At 33.8% G+C, this 24,095-nt stretch overlaps 2 protein-coding genes and 1 pseudogene across 2 annotated transcripts; 1 reads left to right on the top strand and 2 right to left on the bottom strand.

The window, feature by feature from the left end:
* Positions 1-1,210: 1,210 nt before the first annotated feature.
* Positions 1,211-1,990, top strand: LOC140960799 (PRA1 family protein B4-like). Its single transcript, XM_073419080.1, has one exon. The coding sequence runs from the start codon at positions 1,272-1,274 to the stop codon at positions 1,905-1,907; it is 636 nt and encodes a 211-aa protein (XP_073275181.1). The 5' UTR covers positions 1,211-1,271; the 3' UTR covers positions 1,908-1,990.
* A 16,511-nt stretch (positions 1,991-18,501) lies between these two features.
* On the bottom strand, positions 18,502-20,338 carry LOC140971056 (protein trichome birefringence-like 34). Its single transcript, XM_073433110.1, has 5 exons — positions 19,876-20,338; positions 19,607-19,781; positions 19,296-19,492; positions 19,019-19,192; positions 18,502-18,920 (listed from the first exon to the last, which is right to left on the bottom strand). The coding sequence occupies exons 1-5, from the start codon at positions 20,316-20,318 to the stop codon at positions 18,578-18,580; spliced, it is 1,332 nt and encodes a 443-aa protein (XP_073289211.1). The 5' UTR covers positions 20,319-20,338; the 3' UTR covers positions 18,502-18,577.
* A 483-nt stretch (positions 20,339-20,821) lies between these two features.
* Positions 20,822-23,737, bottom strand: LOC140971057 (protein trichome birefringence-like 34; annotated as a pseudogene).
* Positions 23,738-24,095: the final 358 nt, after the last annotated feature.

Below are 24,095 nucleotides of genomic sequence, written 5' to 3' on the forward strand. Positions count from 1 at the left end.
CCCATACTCTGTTTTCTAACACCTTCACTGTCACGTTAAATCCATGTTGTTCTGACAGTAATGATTACTGAAATAAAGTATCACATACTTATGCACTTGAATGTGGTGCTACTATCGAGGTAACCCAGATAGAAAACAATCATTTGGGAATTTGTCTAGAAGTCTGGGCTCCTAGTAGCTCGAGGTATATGCTCGGATGCTAGTAGTCCGGGAAAATGATGTCTCGGACATTCACCTGTCCGCCTACTTATGAGTTCCTTCTACAGCCTTATCACGATCCTGGTTATCCATTTACTGTCTTGAATCATCCATGACCCTGACTCTTCCGGGGTATCACCAATACCAAATATGTATAAAATATTAATAATAATCTATACTATTTTATGAAAGTCGTGATTCTTAAAATATTTTTTTGGTATTTTAGATTACACCAAAAAATTTGTTATTTTTCTATCCTAACATCTTTGCCCCGTGTCTCTTTTTATTACTTTGATTTTATAGCCTTTTTGCCAAGTTTCAATCTCTCATCATCTTCTCGATCAAACGATCCCACCTTTTCCTCGACCTATTTTCAATTATATATTCCTCAACCTCTTTTCAATTAAGCTGCTTCATGATATGCTTTCAATTGTAGTATTTAATTATACTTAATAATAATCGATTTTGTCTTTAAAATTACTTATAATCAAATTGACATGGTGTTTTTTTCTTCTTCTAAATTTCGTATTTATGAAAATTAATTATTTTTATGTCGTTTTATAAAATTATCATAATTAAACCAAACATTTGAATTATAAAATTGTGTCACTTTTGCTATTAATAATAATAAACACATGAAGTTATATGTCGATAGAGATCATATAACAATCAAGAATTTGGAATTACAAATCTATACATCCAATAATATCAAACTTAATTCTACAGGAATTGATATGAAGTAAGAAGATCTCGAAAATCAGCTCATACATTTTTATTTCAAATTTATGCTAATCTCCAGTTCCTTTATAAACTTAAAGTCAAAAACTTCAGATCCCAATTGTTAAATGTAGATTAAATTATGCTAAAATCGAAAGTTTGAGGAATTATTTTAGAAACTATTATTAATTAATATGTAAATGTATGGTTTTTTTAAATCATAAATATACATATAAATAAAGTTCTAGAAAAAATACTGTAAGCGATATTTTTCAACGATTCTTTTACTGAATGTGCATGGTCCGTCGCTATAAAGTATCATCGAATCAAAATAAAGGATGAAAGAACGTTGAATCATGGCAAATTCTTCCCCATCAATTCTACACCCCGCCACCGCGGACACCCAACAATCCACCTCCGCTGTTCGTTCGTTCTTCTCCAGTATATCCGAAAAAGTTCGTTCCGGCCTCTCCAACCACCACCCCTGGTCGGAGCTTGTCGACCGCTCCGCCTTCTCCAAGCCAGAATCATTATCCGATGCCACCATCAGAATCCGCAGAAATTATCAGTATTTCCGTGTTAATTACATCGCAATCATAACCATCGTGCTCGTCGTCTCTCTTTTGACGAATCCTTTTTCTCTCATCATCTTATCCGGCCTCCTCGCCGCATGGCAGTTCCTCTACCTTTTACGCCAATCTTCCGATCCTCCGATCGTTTTCTGCGGCCGCCAGTTTTCTGATCGCGAGACATTTATCTTCTTGATCGTGTCCACTGTTGTCGTAATCTTCCTAACCAGCGTCGGATCTGTTATGGTATCGGCTCTTATTGTTGGTGTGGCTATTGTTTGCTTGCATGGTGCTTTTAGGGATCCTGAAGATCTATTCCTTGACGAGCAGGAGCCAAATACAAGCACTACCGGATTCCTTTCGTTCTTCACCGGCGCAAAAGCAGCAGTTACGCAGTACTCCCCAGTGGCTGCCAGGGTTTGAAGATCATTGCCAAAGCGGTAACGAATGGATCACACAATATTTTAATTTAGTTTTTTTTATTTGAGGGAAAATATATTTTATATATGTAAAAAAAAAAAACATACGATTTTCTCAAGGGATTTTATATTCTTTATTGTGATTTGTTGATAATTATGTTAATTTGGTTTAAACTGGAATTCATGATTTTTTTTACGTGATAAACAATAATTCTTCTTCTTCTTCTTCTTCCGTACCAGAAATATTTGCTTGCCGGTGAATGCATGGTCGGTTATGTTATCATTTTTGTTAGATCACCGTCTTCTCTTTATTAATTTGTTGAGTTTATAACTCCAAAAATTCAACGTTTATACATTGCTGGGATATATATATACTTTGAAATTTGAGTAAGTATGAATTATTTTGTGCAAATACAAGTATATTAAGACTTCATTTGGAGTTGTGATTTGGAAGAAAAAGAAGGGAAAGGAAAGGGAATGTAAAAAATTTGGTTGGTTGTGAGATTTTAATGGAAGGAAAAGAAATGAATTGAAACTTGTTAGAGAGATGACAAAAATTTCCTTCCAAATAAAAATCTCCCTTTCTTATCTCCACTCTTCTTTTCTCTCTCCCAACTTCCAAACTAAGCCTAAAGTTTATATTACCTACATCTATAGGGAATTCAAAATAAGTATCGTGCTAACTCAATGTTGTTTTCATGCAAACAAGGTAGAAAGTACAAACTCACTTCTATATATTGTTTTTTTTTTAACAAAAAAGTACATTTTTAATTAATTTTTAATGTAACTTACACGTTTTTCATTTTTTTTTTTGTTATATTAAGTCTTTAACACTTTGGTGAAAATGATTGAAGTTGAAAAAAAAGTGTAAATCGATGGACTAAGATCGTAACTTGACCAATAACAAGATCAGAAATATTCAAGTTACAAGATCAAAATTATATCTCACTTGTTTTTTATTAGGTTAGTGGACCTTTCATTATATATCGAAAGTTAAAAAGTAAGACCGGGCGTCAGGCAACTTCCTCGGCCATCTCTTTGGTGACTGCATCATCAACTATATATTCGGTCTATTTTTCTGAAAAAAAACAATTGTATATGTCCATCTTTCAAGGAGCCTCCACCAGCTCAATAATAATAATAATTTAATCTCGCAGGAATATGTGGACAATTAAGCTTGAATTGATTTCCAAATGAGAACTTGGAATTACTTCAAAAGGTTGTTTTAACAAATATATTTTAAAAAGTGTTCTTTTAGAAGCTAAAATTTATGGCTTTTGGACTATGCTTCTACTTATATTAAAAACTAGTGTTTCATGGAACACGATTCGTGTCATATTAAAAAAAAAAATTTGTGCTTGATAATTTTGTATAAAAATATATATTATTTTATTAGGATATGATAATTACAGATTAGTGGTTATATCAATTAGTGAAACGTTTGAAGTTTTAGATAAATTAAAGATAACTTACAGAAAAAATCGGAAAAAAATAAAGAGAAGTATAAAAATTACCAATAAATTCACATCGACAAATTTATTTAAATATTATGAAGAGTAAAACTGTAAAAAAAATTTGGTGTCAAAATGACATACCAAAGTTAGTTGTTATGAAATATTCAAGTTTAATAACATATAATAGATAAAAATATAAGTAAATTTTCACATCTATCCAAACGCCAAAACACTTGTAATTTTCTAAGCACATAAAAAAGTTGAATTTATTTAAGTGTTTTCTAAAGCTACAACTTCTGTATCAAAACTATCCCTAAAAATATATTGTTTGATTACAAAAAATGTTTTAAAAATCTGTAAGTGGCAACAACACGTCTTCACCGGCCCTAAAATGGTTTTGTTTTTTTTCTTCAACTTTTTCTTCCTTCTTATTTGTAAAAGGAGAGTAAAAAGTGAATGTTTGAAAAAACACTCAGTAAGTGGAGGTCGATCAAACCCATATAACAAATACATGTGAAATTTTTGAGACATATCTTAATAAAAAACCGAGCATATCATAAGCATATCGTATACATTAAACACTGGAATTTCATCTATTTTCCATGATTTATTGATATTAGTCGGTACTTATTAATCCTCTAAGACGATATCGTACAACGGTTATATTATCACCTCATGGAAGATTTCTACAGTGCGTCACATGTTGTTAGCTGCTTCTCGTGACTCGAAAATGGGCAGAAAGATGCTGCTGAAAGCTTCGAAAAAGAATGACAGCAAAGCTTCGAAATTTGGGGACTACAATGCTTGTATTGGGGTGATTTTTGTTTAGCTTGGAAGCTATATTTATAGAGCAGAGAGATGAGCTGAAAGGACTGTTATTCATAGTCAGTACATCCATTTTACTGTCATTTATTAGTCATAAAATCGTTGTTACAAGTAAAAATTAATTGGTCAAATGTCTCTTTAATTTTGAAATTATGGTGGCTTTTATTCTTCATGATTGAGGTTCAAATGGTTGTCACAAGATGCCGCAATATTTCGAATTTCTTGGGTTATTTCAAAGCTCAACTTGACTGTCAATATTTGAGTTCAGGTGGGTCTTATCTTGGGCATAACATGCTTCGGGTCTTCACACTAATTCTATTTAAAAATAAAACATTTTTTTTTCCAATATTTATCAAAACGTCGAAATTATTTCTATATATCTTTCAATAAAATTAATACTTTAAAAGTAAAATTTATTTAAGTATTTTTTTTAAGCTATAAGCTTCATTATTCGAACTCACCACTTTTATTTTACGAAAATTATTGAGAATATTAGTGACGTTTCTCAACAAAATAAAATATTTCTCCACAAACAACACGCTCTAATTCTGTCATTTTTCAAAATAGAAAAACTTTTATATTATAATATAATATTTATTGAATGTAAGAAATTTGAAATGGAGATGTTCAAATGTTGACAGACACTACAAAAGCCTAGAATGAGTAGGAGAAAAGACTGATCGAAGGGCCATCACTTGCATGACATCGGGTATCACTCAATTTTCTGATATCACGATTCATCCCTATATACAATAACAAAGATTCCTTCTTCCCACGTAGCATATTTTAAGGAAACTGAAATGAAATAATATTACAGATTTAGATTTTGTATCTTAATACTTGCAGTCTGAATTTCACATGTATTAAAAAACAATCCATTCATACAATAAAGAAAATACATACAAATCCATTGGACATTCGTACCCACACATTTACACAGCCATAATAGTATATGCGATCGTGTCCCGAGATAAAATACTCTGGAAAATCTAGAAATATATATGTTATTAGTATACACTTCAATTAGTCTGTTAGCCTTAATTGTCACTTAGTTAGCCTGTTAGCCTAACTGTCATTAGTTAGGAAAGTTAATGACGGATATAAATACTTGTACAGAAGCTCCTTGAACATAATTTTCTGATGAAATAATACTTCAGCTTCTCACATATTGTTGGAAGCTGCTTCTCTCGAGTGTATGTGTGCACTCTAACATGGTATCAGAGCGTGTTTCTTCCGCAAATTGATTCATCTACAGTGCAGGGGTCACGTTCTTCTACAATTCATCGGTGAATTTCTTTCTCTATTGATGCGAGAATGACAAATACTTCAAATTTCAGCTTCAACGATCCTCTATATTTGCATCCCTCCGATGCGCCAGGTGTTTCTCTTGTGCTCGATCCATTAATTGGCACTGAGAATTATGGAGTTTGGCACCGTGCGATGAAGCTAGCTTTGCACGCAAAGAACAAAGTCGGATTTGTTACCGGTGACTGTAAACGACCTGCTGCGGACTCGCCGACTCTGTATCAATGGGAGAGATGTAATGCTGTAGTTCTCTCTTGGCTTTTATCTTCCGTTTCCAGAGAAATTTATTATGGGCTGGTTTATTCGACCGATGCTTCAAGTGTTTGGGCAGATCTCAAAGAGCGGTTTGATAAAATTTGTGGTTCAAGGATCTATACTCTTCACCGAGAGATTGTCCATTTTTCTCAAGGCTCTTCCACAATCTCTGTCTATTTCAGTAAACTCCGGCAGCTGTGGGATGAATATGCCTCTTTGGTGATTTTACCATCCTGTGCGTGTCCAACATCGACGGAATATGTTAAGCATGATCAACATCAACGTTTAATTCAGTTTCTTACGGGTTTGAATGAGAGTTATGGTGCTATTCGCAGCCAGATACTTTTAATGGATCCACTTCCTTCGGTGAATCAAGCTTATTCGCTTGTTTGTCAAGAGGAAACTCATCGCAATACTCTTGCCTCACATCCGATTGCTGATGCTCCAACCACAGCGTTCTATTCAAATTCTAAACGATTTGATAATGTCAAGTGTGATAATTGCAATCTACCAGGCCATACTATCAATCATTGTTTTCGTTTGATTGGTTATCCTCCTGGACACAAACTGCATAAAAAGTTTCCTCAAGTGAAGAGCTCTAAATCAGCTCATCACACGTCTAAGGTTCCTGTTAGTAATTCATCAGTTTCACAGGCACCTTCTACTGAATCTGGCTCAGTGACTTCTCCTGGTGCCATGTTTACGCCTTCTCAGTATGACCAGATCTTACGTTTACTTGCGGCTTCACCTGCATCCAATGATGTTACAGCAAATTTGGCAGGTAATATCACTAGCTTGATGTCTATTTCTGAAGCTAATGATTGGATTCTGGACACTGGTGCGAATGCTCATATTACAGGAACTTCTAATGGTTTGCAAGATTCACAAACATGTCCTCTACCTACTGGATCTGTTCGTCTACCAAATGGTATATCTGCAACCATTTTATCTCGTGGCTCAGTGCACTTATCCACCTCTTGCACTTTGTCAAATGTCCTTCATGTTCCTGATTTCAATTTTAACCTGTTATCCATATCCCAATTTACCAAAGACAATAACTGTTATGTCACTTTCTATCCCACGTTTTGTGTATTTCAGGAACTCTTGACTGGGAAGATCACGGAGATTGGTAAACTCAATCATGGATTATACTATCTTGTTAGAACACCTTCGAACAGAATTAGATCAAACCAGTGTCTTTCTTCTTCCTGTTTTCGCAATAATAGGTTATCACCTCATTCACCAACATGTAATGTTTCTGCTTATGCTAACAATGATATTGATATATGGCATCAACGTTTTGGTCACATGTCTGTGTCAAGATTATTTTGTCTGCCTTTTATCAAACAAAAAAATCTTACCAAGCATTGTTCCATTTGTCCACTGTCAAAGCAAACACGGACTTCTTTTCCTATCAGTGATCGTGCTACATCCCCTCATATATTTTATCTTATTCATATGGATATTTGGGGTCCATATCGCACACCAACTCACGATGGTGCACGATTTTTCCTTACCACTGTCGATGATTTTTCTCGATGTACTTGCGTTTTCTTGATGCATTCTAAATCAGATACACTTCAAATCCTAAAACATTTCTTTGTTTTTGTGTCTACGCATTTCCAGAAACATGTCCAGACCATTCGAACCTATAACGCATCTGATTTCTTTAATCATGAATGTAAAATGCTTTTTCAGTCCCTTGGTATTGTGCATCAGAGTTCATGTCCATATACACCTCAACAAAATGGGCTAGTCGAGCGTAAACACCGTCATATTCTCAATGTTGCACGAGCTCTTAAGTTTCAAAGTTCACTTCCTACTATGTACTGGGGAGAATGTGTGCTTCATGCAGCCTTTTTGATCAATCGTACTCCCACTCCATTATTGTCGAATAAAACTCCTTTCGAAGTTTTATTCAACAAAGTTCCTTCCTATACTCAACTTAAGGTCTTTGGGTGTCTATGCTATGCCTCTAATCCCAAACCTATTGATAAATTTGATGTCCGGGCTAAACCTTATGTTTTTCTTGGTTTTCCTCCTCATCAAAAAGGTTTTAAATTGCTTGATCTAACTACCAAACAATTTTTTGTGTCTCGTAACGTGGTTTTTCATGAAGACATCTTCCCATTTGCTTCTTGCCAACCAGCTTTGTCCTTATTTCCTCAACCCCCGTTATTTGATTTCGATGAAGACCATTTTCCATTGCTGAATAACTCTTTCCCGGCTTCTCCTTCCCAGTCACAATCTGTAGCTGCTCCATCTTCAACTCAGATTGTTCCTTCTCGTCATTCATCTAGGCAGTCTCGTCCCCCAATTTGGACTAGAGATTATGTTTGTTCTGCCACTTCTACTCCCTATCCTATTTCACATTCCCTTACTTATGATCATCTCTCACCTACATATCAAGCCTTTCTTGCTTCTATATCTCAAGTATCTGAACCAAAGTCATTCAAAGAGGCCTCCTCTGATCCTAAATGGTGTGAGGCCATGGCTGTGGAAATTGCAGCCTTAGAGGCCAATAATACTTGGGTGCTCGTACCACTTCCTCCGGATAAGAAAGCCATTGGTTGTCGTTGGGTCTATAAGATCAAACATAATGCGGATGGAAGTGTCAATAAGTATAAAGCCCGGCTTGTTGCTAAGGGCTATACTCAAGAATATGGTGTTGATTATCATGATACATTTTCCCCCGTAGCTAAGATTGTCACGGTTCGGTGCTTGTTATCTCTTGCTACTGCACGAAACTGGCCTCTTTTTCAAATGGATGTTTCCAATGCTTTCTTACAAGGTGATTTAAATGAGGAGATATATATGAATGTTCCTCCTGGTTTTGCACGTCCTAACTCCAACAATGTTTGTAAGTTGCTGAAATCTCTATATGGTTTAAAACAAGCCTCTCGACAATGGAATGCTAAATTTTGCTCTGTGATTCTACAGCATGGTTTTGTTCAATCTGTCCATGATCACTCTTTGTTTGTGAAGCGACATGATGTGCATATCACTATTCTCTTGGTTTATGTGGATGATATTGTTATCACCGGCAGTGATCTTTCTTCGATTTCTGCATTGAAAGCTTATCTTCATGATCATTTTGATATTCGAGATTTAGGCTTTTTGAAATATTTTTTGGGGATTGAGATTGCTCGATCTAAGCGTGGTTTATGTTTGAATCAACGTAAGTATGCTCTAGAATTAATTTCAGAGGCAGGTCTTTCTGGTTGCAAGCCGTTTGCCACACCCATGGAGCAACACTTAAAGTTAACCACGGCCGAGTTTGATGCAACTTTTAATTCTGAGTCTGTTATACCTGATCTGCCTTTGACAGACCCTTCTGTATATCAGAGATTGATTGGTCGGCTTATCTACCTTACTCTCACCCGGCCTGATATTTGTTATGTGGTGCAGCATCTGAGTCAGTTTATGCAGGCTCCTAAGGCGTCTCATCTGCATGCTGTTCACCGTGTTCTTGCTTACATAAAAAAGTCTCCTGGTTCAGGCATTTTGTTATCAGCTTCTTGTGACTTGCAGCTGCATGCTTATTGCGATTCCGATTGGGCCTCTTGTCCAATGAGTCGCAAATCCATCACTGGTTACTTCATCTCCCTTGGCTCTTCTCCCATTTCATGGAAAACGAAGAAACAAAACACTGTCTCTCGGTCATCTGCCGAGGCCGAGTATCGCTCCATGGCTTCTGCAGCTTGTGAAATTGTGTGGTTGCGTGGTGTTTTTTCTGATATGGGTTTACAATTTGCTAATCCTACAGTTTTGCATTGTGACAATCAGGCTGCCCTTCACATCGCAGCTAATCCATTGTTCCATGAACGGACGAAACATATTGATATTGATTGTCATTTTATCCGGGAGAAGATTCGAGACAAGCTCATTACCACTTCCCATATTTCTACTCATTGTCAACCTGCCGATATTTTTACGAAGGCGTTGAATGCAGAGCATCATTGTTATCTACTCTCCAAGCTTGGAATGTTCAACCTTCTTCAAGCTTGAGGGGGGATGTTATTAGTATACACTTCAATTAGTCTGTTAGCCTTAATTGTCACTTAGTTAGCCTGTTAGCCTAACTGTCATTAGTTAGGAAAGTTAATGACGGATATAAATACTTGTACAGAAGCTCCTTGAACATAATTTTCTGATGAAATAATACTTTTGCTTCTCACATATTGTTGGGAGCTGCTTCTCTCGAGTGTATGTGTGCACTCTAACAATATACATAAAATTTTTCCAAAAAACGATTGTACATTAGGCTCAAAACCCACAAGAAACACACTGCTTAAGCGCGAGATTTAGTGATACTAGCAATCCCTCAAAAAGCCACCTATAAAAATAAGAGATCGATGGATGCCTTGAGCCCTCGACGGTACCTTAATTTTATTGATACAACGGGTGGTGTATCAGCGGAGGAGGGGGAGGGGAGAGGCGCAAAGACTAAGAGGAATCCTTCCCTTGAATTATCGACTGCAACAATATAACGAGTATGTGGGAGTGTTTACGACCTATAAAAAAATTATTCTTCATTTTCACTAAAAAAAAATAGTTTTGTGTATACATATCTATAAATCCCAAATTCCGTTTCTGCTCATTTTAATTGAAATTCAGCGGCTGATCGTTGTTGATTTTGATTTTTTAAAAGTGATCTTATTTTGGTAAACAAATTGAAATTTTTATATATACTCTTATTCCAATATTTTTGTCTAATCTAAAATTACCTTTATGTCCATGTTCATGTTCATAATATACTGTCATACTCTTTCTTTTACCAACACTCCAATAAAATTATTTTTGTCATTTTATAAACAAAATTAGTATTAAAGTAATTTATTTATCGAACATTTTATCTTAAAAAAATTCAGCTTTCCTTTTTCATTTTTAAAACTACCAGCTTTGAATTCTTTTTTTCTCACTTGTCTGAAACGACCCCATAACAGGTGTGTCCGTACAAAAATTATGGTTCCAAATTTGAATTCATCATATATATATATATATATATATATATATATATGATCAATCTAGTGCATAATTGTATAACAAAAAAAGAGATAGTTGGACGATGGGTGTAGTCAGTACAACTTCCCCACGAATAAATAAAATATTATAAATATCTTATCTTAATTCAGAAATTAACCTTAACTCTGGCTGATCCAATTAAATAAAATAATCATCCTTAGACATATAAAAATTCAAAGAAAGAGCACGAAAACACCCGTGAAACTCAGGATGGATAGCGCCATAGAGACATATATATAGATGCATCACAACCAACACTCGGCCGTGACGGTGAGATTATCTACGGCGCTATCCCTCCTGAGCTTTAAGGGTTCTCCATACTGATTGATAAATTGTACTGAGAATTTTGCATGCCAGCAGAGAAATATTGGGGAGGGGGATCGATGAAGGGTACTGAATGAATGAGCAATTAATGCAAAATGGGGGGACGTATATTTATAGGAACAAAGTAATGAATCGAAGTCATCGAATTTTGGGGGGAAAAGTATATATAAATATTTTTAAAATACATTCATTTGAAGATTGTCCCGCTTGGTCTACGTACCATGATTTTTTTCCCTTGAGAGAGGGCTAATTTTTTACATGAATCTTTGGTTAATTTAATGATATTATTTTTATATTATAAAATTCGAAATAGATAGAGTAATATGGTAACCAAGAAGAACTGAAGAAGTAAGTAATGGCCCTTGCGGACTATGCCACAGTTCATGCTCTCTCGAAAATTGAGAAACGTGGAGGATTTTCGGCCTAGAAAGTGAAAAATGGAAATGTAGCAGTACTTCTTAAGTATGTGTCTGATTATATATGTGTTTGTGTGTGTGTCTANTTTCTTCCGTTTGCTCCATCAATATATTTTTATCATCTTCTGTATTTCTAAATCATATATTCATCGTAAGTTTTTTCCACTAACTTGTATGTTTTTTTATATAATATTGTTGGTTAATTTAAGGTCTTACCTTATTAATTTGCAATTTTCTCGATTTTATCTATTTTCAGCTGAATGTTGAAGTGAGATCGGAAAATGATGTCGTAACAGTCGAAAATGCTAACGCGATAACAGACATTGTTGACGTGTTCGATGCTACGTTAATACTCCGGTGAAAACTTAAAAAAAAATTGAAAAAATGCAAGATAGTGAACAACAACCGTGAGTGAATTGACAGATAACATATCAAAAAATGAAAATGTACAAATACAGACCAAAAACATAATTTCTCTGCATTCCTTTATATGTATGAAATTGTGGTGAAATTATCATATATAGGTATATCCAAAAGAACAACTTCTTGAAATCCTTATAAGTTATTTTAATTATCTGAATTGTGAGTTGAAAATAGTTTAACTAATGTTAATGGTAAAATAAAGCAACAATAAAATACTTGTTAGGGAAACCTATTATCAAATTAATTAACATAACGGCTTCATTTAAAGATCGATCAAAGGAAATGAGTAGACAACGTAATTGAGAGGTCATGTAACCAACATAGCATTGAGCATGGAGAAAAAATAGGAAAGACTCGTGCCAAAAATTTGGTTAAGGTCTCTTGATGGACAGCTCTTGGGTGACCACTATCCTTATGTTTTCATCGAAGTCTGATATACAAGTGAGACTCGGATTACTTCTGTTATACGTAGACGTGCATGATTGTGAAATTTTAGTTTTTGGATCATAAACATTTAATTATTTTCATCAATATATCAAAGATCAAGTAATCTAATGATACTGGCACATGTAAAGCTCCAAAAAAAAAATATGTGCAAAATTTTAAATAAAATTTTAAAAATGATATGTGTTTTTATTTTTTTTTAATAGTGAATTTGTAATTTTTGGTCATATTTCATAAACACCACATGGCCGATGATGGCTTGGTGTGAGGGGCTCTTGGTAATTTGAGCAAGTGTGAGGGGGTGGGTAAGACATTTTTGGGAAATCCCACATTCCATTGATCTCCACTGACTTGGAGGGGCATGATTGGGAATTGGACCCATCCTTGGGCGAAAACATTTATTAATTAATTTATAGAGTAATCAATACTCCGTGGAGTAAAATTCAGTTTCATCCTCGGCTTTTCACTTTCACTCAATCTTTAAACTATCCAATATATGGAATGACTTCAATTTGGTCCTTTTGATTAATTTGTACCAATTGAATATATCTACTAAAATAATGCTTTGCATCAAAAAGTACATATTAAATGACCTTTTTTTCCTTCGAATTATGAGAAGATTTTGATCTGAAGCATAAAAATTTAATGGAAGCGCAATTTAATAAATACATTTCAATGATATATAATATTGATGAATGAGGTTTTCTTAATTTTTAAAAACTTAACGCATATATAGCGAGCAACATGAGACTCAGCAAAGCTACTCGTGAGAAGATCGATCAAAATTCGACTCGAGTTTAATTTAGTCGACTTCGGACTTCGGGTATTTTCATGATCTATCCGAGTAGTTCTAGGTACATATTTTGTTTATTTAGATAGATGGTTTGATTTAAGAGACGTTTTTGTCTATATATATTTAAAATTTTAAACCTTATATTATTTTAAGCAAAAATAGTAATGAATCATGCATTAGTGAATTGGTCGACGTGGTTAAAGATCGACCCCAAAAATACTTTCACGGAAACTTCTCGCGTCTACTTTTACTTGAAAGCAACAATTTAAAGTACACTTATTTTTATATTATTATTATTATTATTATTATTTTTGGAGTCAACATTCATTTTATGGTTTCTCAATTACTTAAAAATTTATCACTTATTGATTATGATCACGTCGATCTTTAAAATTTAAAATTAAAACCCACTAAATCCGCCGCGGAATATACTATTATATTTGGATTTTACATTAGGTTTGACTAGCAATTAATTAACTAATATATATGTGGGGTATTTTAGTTTAACATAACCGTAAAAAGTAAAAAGTTGTATGTATCATATATGAATGATGTTTTAAATGTTGTAATACTTAGTGACAACACACGACAAAATAATATAAAACATAAATAAATAACTTAAACAAAAACAACTCAAAGATAAATTGTACACAAGTATAAATATTTGCACGATACCTTACGGCAAAATAATTAATAGAAAAAACCTCGAGTTCACAAAAACCAACAATATTTGATTTTATGAAAACTATATTCCTTAACACGTTAAGCAATCAAATTGTATCCTAAAACAAATAATCAGATTAAAAAGTATTCAATGAACGCAAACAGTATGTCGAAAACTGAAACAATAAAAATACAATCTTCAATCAACACTTTCACAATTGATGTCTCTCTTTCAACCACTATTTTTCTTTTTTTTTTTTTATATAGACTAATTTTCTCCTAAAGTTTATACCAAAAAAGAATCATACAAAATATGAAAAAAAAAAAATTTGCTAAAAATAAACTATTTTAAAAAATAATATCATATCATGAGAATCTTAGTATAATTATCAAAGATTCTAGCAAGACAAAACCTTAATTAATTATTTCACCTAATCTTATCAATAAAAAATATTTAACAAAAAGATTATTTTAAAGAATAAATTATATTTTGGTTTTNTCGGTGGCGAGTCAATCGAAATATAGGCTGGGCGTGGGGAAACTCAAACTATTAATTGTGGTTTCATACAACATTTAATTTAAGCGGTTTAATAATAATTAGACTTGAAAATATTAACATTATCGATATTTTTGTTTGATTTATTATTCGATATTATAAATCATTTATTATTTAATCAAAAGAATTCCAGCTATCCAAATTAGTGGAGGATAATCACGTCCTTACTTAACAAGTTATGGAGAATTAATGACAGTGATGGAGAGGACTAACTCATCCATTATTTGAGGATTAAATCCCATCTGAAGCAACCAAATTATTTAATTTATAACAATAGTGTGAGGTTAATTATTGTAAATTTAGAAGCTATAGATGCTTCATCATATTCTCCATTGGATGCTTACAAAAGCTTTACATAAATACCATCTAAATATTTTTTTTCCCAAAATTATTTATTTGAATGTAGCATACAAAAGTAATGAATCATACTCCATCATATTTTTTTTATTACTTGAAGTGACAATTTCAATCAAACAATTTTTCATCAAATATTAATATATGAAGTTTTTGATGTCGCGCGTACGCGTTGGAGCAAAATTATAAGAAAGCTTCAACCATTATTTTGTATTGAAATAACTTTCTAGTAACATTTTTATATTATTTTAATGACTTATTTGAAAGTTTTAGATCAAGATTCACACCAATAGATTTGGAATTCAAAAACAAAAACTCAAGATAAAAAAATTGAAATTCTCTGACTCTCAGCACCGCCGCCACTTTGTCATTATAATAATTCTACTATATCATGTCATCCATCTATTTCAATGTATTTTTATTTTTTGTACTACTGTTAATTGATTTTTTTTTTTTTGGACCATCGAATTCTTTAGATAATTGGATTAACTAGAATTTTAAATTTTAAAATAATTTTTTATCTAAAATAAAATATATGATTTTTTTTTCTCTGTTAGAGGCCTTGGCCTAGGCGGACTCTTGGGCCACCTCTTAGGCCCGGCCATGACTTTGTTTAGAGAAAGTGAAACAAAATAGAATATTTTTTAATTTCGGTTTTAGTAAAATATTTTCGTTTTTTTTTTGGTTGCTATTTTTATCCATTATGTGGCATCGAGTGTACATCAACATTCTTGGAAAAATGACTAAAATTGAAACAAGTTTTGAGTCGTCGTATTTTATTTGAATGAAACCAGATTTATTAATATATTTTATCATCCCAAAAAATAAAAAAAGGATTTGTTAAGGTTTACATCGAGTTTCGGTCGTAGCTGCTCTCTACTTAGGTCTCTATCCAGTTGTTGGACACACATAACTGTTAAGATTGGAACTTGAACCTAACTCAACCCCAAAAGCTAGCTCAAGGGAGGAGGATTGTTTCAAGTCCATATAAGCAACTCTCAGGTTAATTATCCAACCTATGTGGGACAACTAACAATAACTTGCCACTGCATGCATATCCAGGAACAAAAATTTGGAGATCAACTCCGACAAAACATTTTTTATACCTAAATTAAATCAATGAAACGGAGCCATGCATTTACGTAGCAAGGCAAGGCATCCATGAGCCAAGCAGTAGCCACCACGGATCACGCTGACTTTGCTATGAATGGGCTCGTGCACGTGATGTGTACAAACAAGTATGTGTGTTGGATAGCGTGCCCCATAGCTGGATTGGGCACGATAGTGCCACAGGTCCATGGTGGTGTACCTGTATGTGTTGAGTATGATCCGTGCGTGTTTCGTCCGAGTGTTGCAAAGTCAGGTACATGAATTGGTTCGCACTTCCTCGGCTAAGTGTCTTACGAACAAAGAGTAACTTACCAGCATTAACCAAGAAATAACGACCAAAACCCCGATTAAAAACTATGATCAGATGTGCGATATTAATGTTACCTTATTGCTTAAATTGCATCGTCTTCATTCACATGCCACCATACCTCCTACAAAGCGTTTTAAGAAAATCAATGGAGTTGCAGTGTTTGTAGAGATTGAAATTGTTGTATACTCCTAGCTAGATAACCAGAAATTTTAAAGGCAATTACAAAACGTCGTCTCGACCAATTTTTTATCGCGTTTTTGGTATGTCACCACAGATAAGTCACATGCATTGTTTCCTTCTCCAATCATAACTACTAGTGTTCATAACACAAGTTTTTTGAGTCTCATGGCTGTAAAACTCTTTTACAACAAAGTCAATGTATAGATAATACCAAGAGAAGATTAATGTTGAGGAACCAAAGGGGATGTCATCTCTTTTGTTTTAATTCTGAAGCTATTTACTATGCTTTTAACTCTATTTTCATTTATTTTCTCTAAATGTTTTTTTAGGGAAAAATTAGTTTAACGAAGCCTCGTCTATGATCATTTTGACGTGGGGGAACATTTCATTTCAAACTTTAGGGACTTATATGTTTTATATTTTATGAAATAACGTAAATTTCGAATTCAAATTCTGCATCTTTTTCAACCTTAAATTCTGTTGTTATTATTTTCAACAAGAAAAAAAACTGTTGTTATTCCATCGGCTACATAAATCTATTTGGTATATAAATAACCTATTTCTAATTCACAAAAACTCTTGTGAGACTATCTCACGGATTAATTTCATCAAATAGATATCTGACCTGACCCAACTCATGAAAATATATTATTTTTTATGTAAAAATATTATTTTTCATGTTAAATATAAATTGAGTCAATACGTCTAATGAATATAGACTCGTAAAACCATCTCATACTATTTCTAGTTTTGTAGCTACTTTCATATCATAATCCATTTCGTAAATTTTTGTGACTTTATAACAATATATACGTCGCTTTAAAAAAAGAATCACCTTTCAAATATATTAAAAATAATTAAAACAACTATAATTTTCCGTGCACATCAAAGAAAAGACCACCAAATTAGAATCAATATAATTAAACAACATTTTTCACAGGATTGAAGTAAAATATATTACAACTCATCAAATTGAAATTAACTAAACAAATATATATTCGCATTCTCCAAGTGAGCTATATATATCTTCACATCTTTTCACGCCGTACGTTCATGTATATAATAAAGAGAAATAAATTAATCATTCGCATTTCCTTTTCTTGAGGTCTTTTTTTAAGACCGTGTTTTTTAGTATATGATTTACGAGCTTTTTTTTTTTTTTTTTTTATAAAAAATAAAACTCTTTATAATTATTATGTCCAAATATTAAGAACAATCTCATATTTTTTCTCACTAACTTGTCTAATTTTATGTTATGCCTCTACTAAATTTTCGAATTATTATTTTGATACACTAATTTTTACTTTTTGAAAATTTTGGTCTAATTTCTGCCGCAATAAAGTCACCAATTTTCAATTTAATGTCACCATTTTTAGTGTCATATTAATGTCACTATTTTTAGTGTCATAACAACAATTTTAGGCGTTATATCAGCATTCCGATGAAATAAGACTGAAAATAATAAAAAAATCAAAGTTATAACACTAAAACCAAAATTCGATTAAAATAAAGAGTTAGTGAATAAAAACGCTATTTTCCTTTTTAAATAAAAAATAAAAACTAATAAAAAAAAGGGAAGTTGGTGAAAAATCCCCAACCAAAACATTTATTTGGGTTCACTCCCTACCACAAAATTGTGGTACTATGTCATACAAATTGTGGTACACTTCATGTGGAAATGTGGTACACTTCATGTGAAAATGTGGTACTAAAAAAGTACCCAGAGACTGAACACAAAAAAAAAACGGCGGCTGAGGAGTTAAGTCCAATTTCCCGATAAAAAAAATCCAAACTATTACATTTTGACATCCCTTGACTTTCTTGACAGTCTTCCTTGATTATCGCAAAACAGTAACGTGGCACATGCTTTGTCAATTTAAATACTTAAAAGTCCTAAATATCAGCATCGGAACGTGTTTTTCTTTTTGTTTTTCTGAGCACAACTTGCGGTGGAATAAGCATCTTTCTGATGGAACTTGGTCAGAAAAAAAAAAAATAAATAAATAAATATATATTTATTTGTTTAGTAACTAGATAATTAAATTGATCCGGAATTGAATTTCATGGTTTTGCTGTGGAAGTGTACAATGTATCTGCTCCTCCAAATAAAAGTGACAAATCACCAAATCCCAAATACCAAACCCAAAGAAAGAAAAGGATGAATTTCCAATATACATTTTAAATTGTTGTAAAAATAAAAAATGTATATATATGATATTATATTTTCTGTACATTTATCAAGAATTCATAATATGAGCATATAGAACCTGATTCCAATAATCAGGCACTCCCGGAAGACACCAATGGTGACAATCCGAATAGCTTGTAGGATCCTTCAATTGCTCCTCACTCATCGAATGGAAAAATTTCCTATAAATCGACGGGTGACCATCTTTTCTATAGTCTGACATTTGAGTTATGTTCAAGTACTGAATTTTAATCCCTCTGGACTCCAGTTTCTCGATCGCCGATTCTACTACGCGCATCATTCTACGATCGGACATGATTCCCCAGTAATCTTCTTTCGAAATAGGCTCACTTGTATTATAGCAGTTCTTCACTTCACCCCAACTCTCACCCCTACGTTTAATTGTTAATGAAGCATGTATTATTTTATTCAAAAAATGGCGGAAAAAAAAAATAGATGGGATGCAAGATTAATTGTTTCGGACACATACAATCTGTGAGAAGGGGACAGGCTCATGAAGAATAATTTTGTCTTGGTTGTGTTGATATTGAATTCCAACCAGTCCAACCATGTGTTTAATCCAATTTCGTACACGCGATACCTCGTCTCTTCTCTCGTGTCGACTCTTTTGTAGATTGCATCGTCGCTTCCAAATGAACCCCATCTGATGCAATGATACAGTGTGATTTAGATCAAGATCGATATAACATATGTGATTTTTTTTTTCTTGAATTACACATATAAGTAGGAAGATTGTGGTTAATTACAAGATGGTCATAGTTGGCTCCAGCCACCATATAAAAGAATCAAAGATTAGTATATCTGCATTAATCCAGTGCCTGCCATGATTCTCGATGGACTTAATTCTTACCACCCGGTCTTGTAGCCGGTGGATGAAAGGGTCGTCATTGTTCGATTCGACTAGAAACGGAGACCAATAGAACCCAATGCTTGCATTGTAATCCTACATTCAAGTCAACCAAGAAAACAAAATCTCAAGCATAAACGTACATTTACATGAGTTTCTGCTTCAAAGACTTGAAAAATATATGACGAAGGCCTAGAAATTATGACATACCACGGCATTAAAGCCGAAGTAATTTCCATTTCTGATCGCTGATTTGTTTACCGATGAAGAAAGTGATGACTCGATCAAGCAAAGCATAGAGATGTATTGGTTTCTATTCAATGAATCCCCTACAAACACAAGCTTCTTCCCCCTTATTTTCTCCAGAAACGCAGTGCCATTAAACCTTGTCAAACACAAGAATTAACTCACAATTCATGATTTATCTTGGCGCTGATCGAATATTATATATTTATGAGCCGATTTAAGATAGAAAAAACCTTGGAAGATCACAATCCTGAGGCTGCCATCTCCATTGCTGATATTTGAGGTCTTTCCTCCCGTACTTCTCACAAGCATGATCTTCTATCATGAAAGAACAATCCCGCTCTTTATACATCGGAAACGATATATTATCGAAAACCCATCTTCCCTTAAACATGTCGCAGCGTGAAACCGTAGTAGTATTATTATCATTATGTGCGATTACCGATTCCTCTTCTCTCGTTGCATTTGCGATCTCCCGATCAATCTGCTGCGCTGCTTGCTCTAATGGGATTCCGCCATTGTTTCCCGCAAGGTTATAAATAGCTGCAGTCACCAAGACTATGAGGAAGATGCCTGCCAGGTAATGGGTCTTGGATCTAAGGTTCCATGTTCTAACTCCCATTTGAGAAAATTCAAAATCATCTAATTGATCTTTTGTGTTTTCCAATGGAGCCATGACTATTAGATTAATCAAAATTTTGAGAATGCATAAAAAAATGTGATTATGTTTAGTTGGAAGTCACTAAATCTCACGTGGGTTCTTAGAAAGTCAAATTTATTTGTTAAAAATAATAATTCAAATTCTGTCCCACATAAATTATAATGTTACTATCAACTTAACATTTTAAGTATATAAAGGTATTAATCAATTGAGTAAGACAATGTAGTGGTTGGGTTAATGTGCTCGATCACCTTACATCATGGTTTATCACAATTTATTTCTGACTATTTATCACATCTTTTGTTGTTATGTGGCTGATTGTTACAACGATCCTATAATACTTATCTTATATAACTAATCACACAAAAATAAAGCAAAATTTCCTCGCTTAAAATTTGAAGTTCAAATTAAAAGACCATAAAAAAATCAGTTTCTTGTCAACACTGTCACGCCCCGAAACCGAAACGTGTCATCGGCGTTTAACAATTTAAAATCGTATAACAACAAGCCATGTAGTAAATCAAATAACCAAAAGCCAGTCTATTACATAACTCAATAATCGTCTTTACAATGCGATTGAAACGAAATGCGGAAGCGTAAAATACGATAATCTAACTAAAAGATATAATAACGAGACTGGTCTTGAATCGGATCACCATCCCCAAAAGTATTCTTGTTCTTTATCTTCGATTTGTTCATCGTTCTTATCTGGGGTGAGAATGTAAGGGGTGTGAGTATTTGGGAAATACTCAGCAAATGGGGGTCGATCGGACATAACGAATATCAAGGTTATACGAATACATTATCATAATTTCAATAATAAGCATGTTGAATCGAATACGAACAAAGTACAAACATAGCACTGAAAATCATCTCATTTCCATGGTTTACTGATCAGTCCCCTATATGTTACTCCTCTAAGGGGCGAGGCCAAAAGAACGGTTATTATAACCCACCGCATCAGGGCCTTAAACAAAACATATCAAAAATCGGAATTTCCTTACCATTTCTAATTCGAATCATTACAGTGCATTTCAAATATTTCAAACATGCTTTCAAATATTATAACTAATATCAAACAACAAATTGTTCAAGAATTTTCATAACAAATAGAAACGAATATATCATGTCGATCGAATTTGAAGAGACATACATAATGTATTTTTAAACAAATGTGGACATACTTACGAAGAAAAAGTATGTCGATATATATATCAAGTAGTACACTTATGAAATGCAAGTGTACGTAAAAGTATAGCAAAAACCCACTTACGAAGAAATATATATAGCAAAAGCCCACTTACATGATTATTATCTTCAAAGATTGAGGGAAGAACAACGGAAAATTCGCACACGAAAGCTGCTGGATTGCCTCAAAATGGACAAGAACTCGGCTGTTACAGGTGCTTCGAAAATAGTTGCTACAAGGCTTCAAAAATAGTTGGTGGTGGTGTGATTTCTCCTACCTTTTGGCCACTATTTATAGGCTCATGGAGGGGAGGTGAAGAGGCTATCATTCAAGGCCATTACCACCATGTTTATGGCTTCCTTAAAGGCCTTAAACACAATTAAAATTGTTGTTATGACTCTTCAAATTCTTCTTTGAATTCATGGCTTGAATGGGTTTTCATTCATGGCTTGAATGAGTTTTAATTCATGGCTTTGTGTAGCTTGCTTTGTGTATCTAATTTTTTGGGTCTTCACAAAAACCAGTTCATCGACTATTCGCATCATATTAGGATCTGATCCTCTTCCCCGGTATCCTTCTTTCGTGATTGGTTCCGTTTCGTCGAGACAATTTTCACCAATGGAATTTCCAAATTCTTCTGCCCTGAATTAATATATATGAAAAGATTTAACGCGAATGGAAAATTCTAAAAGCAATTGAAGAAGTTCGATAGAGTATAATTAATACGGTGATACGTACGTTTCATGCGTAGGGGACATGGTCATGACTCATGAAGAACAATTGAGTCTTGCTGCGATTTACATGGATTTCCAACCAGTCCGACCACGGTTTCGTAGTCATTTCGTACCTACGTAGCATGTCTACATATCCTTGTAGATTCCATCCGAATACTCAAACGAACCCCATCTATCATTAGAATTGTAGGAACAACATGCCAAATTAAATGTCAGGATTTGTGTTACTATTGCTTACCACTTTAACTTTCAAAAGATTACAGGTCATGTGATGTGTTCGAATTACAATTTTTAAACTTTACATGACTGTACCTCACATACATATTAGAGAAAGGGAATTGTATGCCATGTATGGAGAGTAACAAAATCGATATTGTAACTTGACATAATTTTGATTTTGGTCATCTGGTTAATCAAATTTTCGTTTTATTGCAATAATTTAGTTTCTTTTACAATTTTAGTGCTTTATTCGTTGAAGTACTCGAGTATCATCAAATATATATGACATCAGATAGCTAGTACTTACGGTACTTTCATTCGAGGGCGTTCCCACCAAAGATAGGCGTTGAACACAAGTATATCGACACCGGTCCAAATTCCAATAACGGGCGCGCTTTTCAATAGCCTGTGCTCGTGCTATTCGATCTGGTAACCGATGGTTCACTGGATCATCCGAATTTGACTCTACCAGCAATGGTTGCCAGTAGAACTCAATTTTCGCATTGCACTCCTTTAATTATATATTGCATGATAAAAATTAATTTTAGTTCATGATTAATATAATGATGCTGAAAAATTCAACGCGTTTAATTAATTAAATTTACTTAGGCCTTGAAAGTGATGAGTGAGCTCCCATTGTTGTGCATGTAATTTTGGCCTTTTGGGATTGCATGCTTTGTCAAGAAGACATACCATAGATACCCATTGCCCTGATCTATTCAAAGAATCCCCAACAAAAACTATCCTTTTATTACTCAATCTCCTTAATAGTGTTGTGGCATTGAACCTTTATATTCAGATACAAGGAAAAAATGAAAAACTCCGTGAAAAGACCTCGAATAATGTATTTATTGTTAATGATCTTATAAATATTTTGAAACTCTTTTATAACAAAAACCCAATAGAGACGCTCGATGGTGATGAATTTTAATCTGAGAGAATTGTGTTTCTAAAGAATTCTCTTTCATTAATATAAACAAAAGGAAGAAACCAAGTACGGTACCTCGGGAGGTTGCAATGATGTGGCTGCCATCTCCATTTTTGGTAACTCAAGTCTTCTCTTCCATACTTCGCACAAGCCAATTGATCTGACATGAATGTTCACTCTTCCTCCTTATACAAAGGATAAGAAATATTATCGAAAACCCATTTTCCAGAAAACAGATCTCATTCCGAAGACTCCAAAGCTGCACCGTATGGCCCATAATCCGGCAAGTGAACCTGCACTTTTGGTTATGAAATATTATCGAAAACCCATTTTCCAGAAAACAGATCTCATTCCGAAGACTCCAAAGCTGCACCGTATATATGGCCCATAATCCGGCAAGTGAACCTGCACTTTTGGTCATTAATTTCGAATCATTCATCAATCTAATCCTCTTACATTAATGCATGCATTTGCCTCTAGCTTCTATAATGCTGATCTTCCTTTAAGTTGCTGCCATTTAGTGAGACTAAGCTTTCAGAATCTGTTAGGATTCAATGGAAGTCGTAAATTGGGTGGTTTAGTAAAATCAGTACTTTAAGGCTTTGGTGTAACGACGACATGCATGGGAAGTATATTTTAAGCAACGTCTTTTATTAGGTGGTAACAACTAAATTGTTAATTACATACACACATATATGTGTGTGCGTGTGTTTATATATATA

Source organism: Primulina huaijiensis, chromosome 2 (assembly GCF_012295235.1).
Source record: "Primulina huaijiensis isolate GDHJ02 chromosome 2, ASM1229523v2, whole genome shotgun sequence".
Lineage (NCBI taxonomy): Eukaryota > Viridiplantae > Streptophyta > Magnoliopsida > Lamiales > Gesneriaceae > Primulina > Primulina huaijiensis.

Bases quoted from the DNA above. Each gene is read 5' to 3' on its own strand.
- LOC140960799 (XM_073419080.1), top strand. From the start codon at position 1,272: ATGGCAAATTCTTCCCCATCAATTCTACACCCCGCCACCGCGGACACC.
- LOC140971056 (XM_073433110.1), bottom strand. From the start codon at position 20,318: ATGGCTCCATTGGAAAACACAAAAGATCAATTAGATGATTTTGAATTT. The intron at 19,493-19,606 runs GTATGTCATAAT...ACTTGAATGTAG, and splicing joins ACTTCGGCTTTAATGCCGTG to GATTACAATGCAAGCATTGG. The intron at 18,921-19,018 runs GTATGTGTCCGA...AATTAAACGTAG, and splicing joins CTGTCCCCTTCTCACAGATT to GGGTGAGAGTTGGGGTGAAG.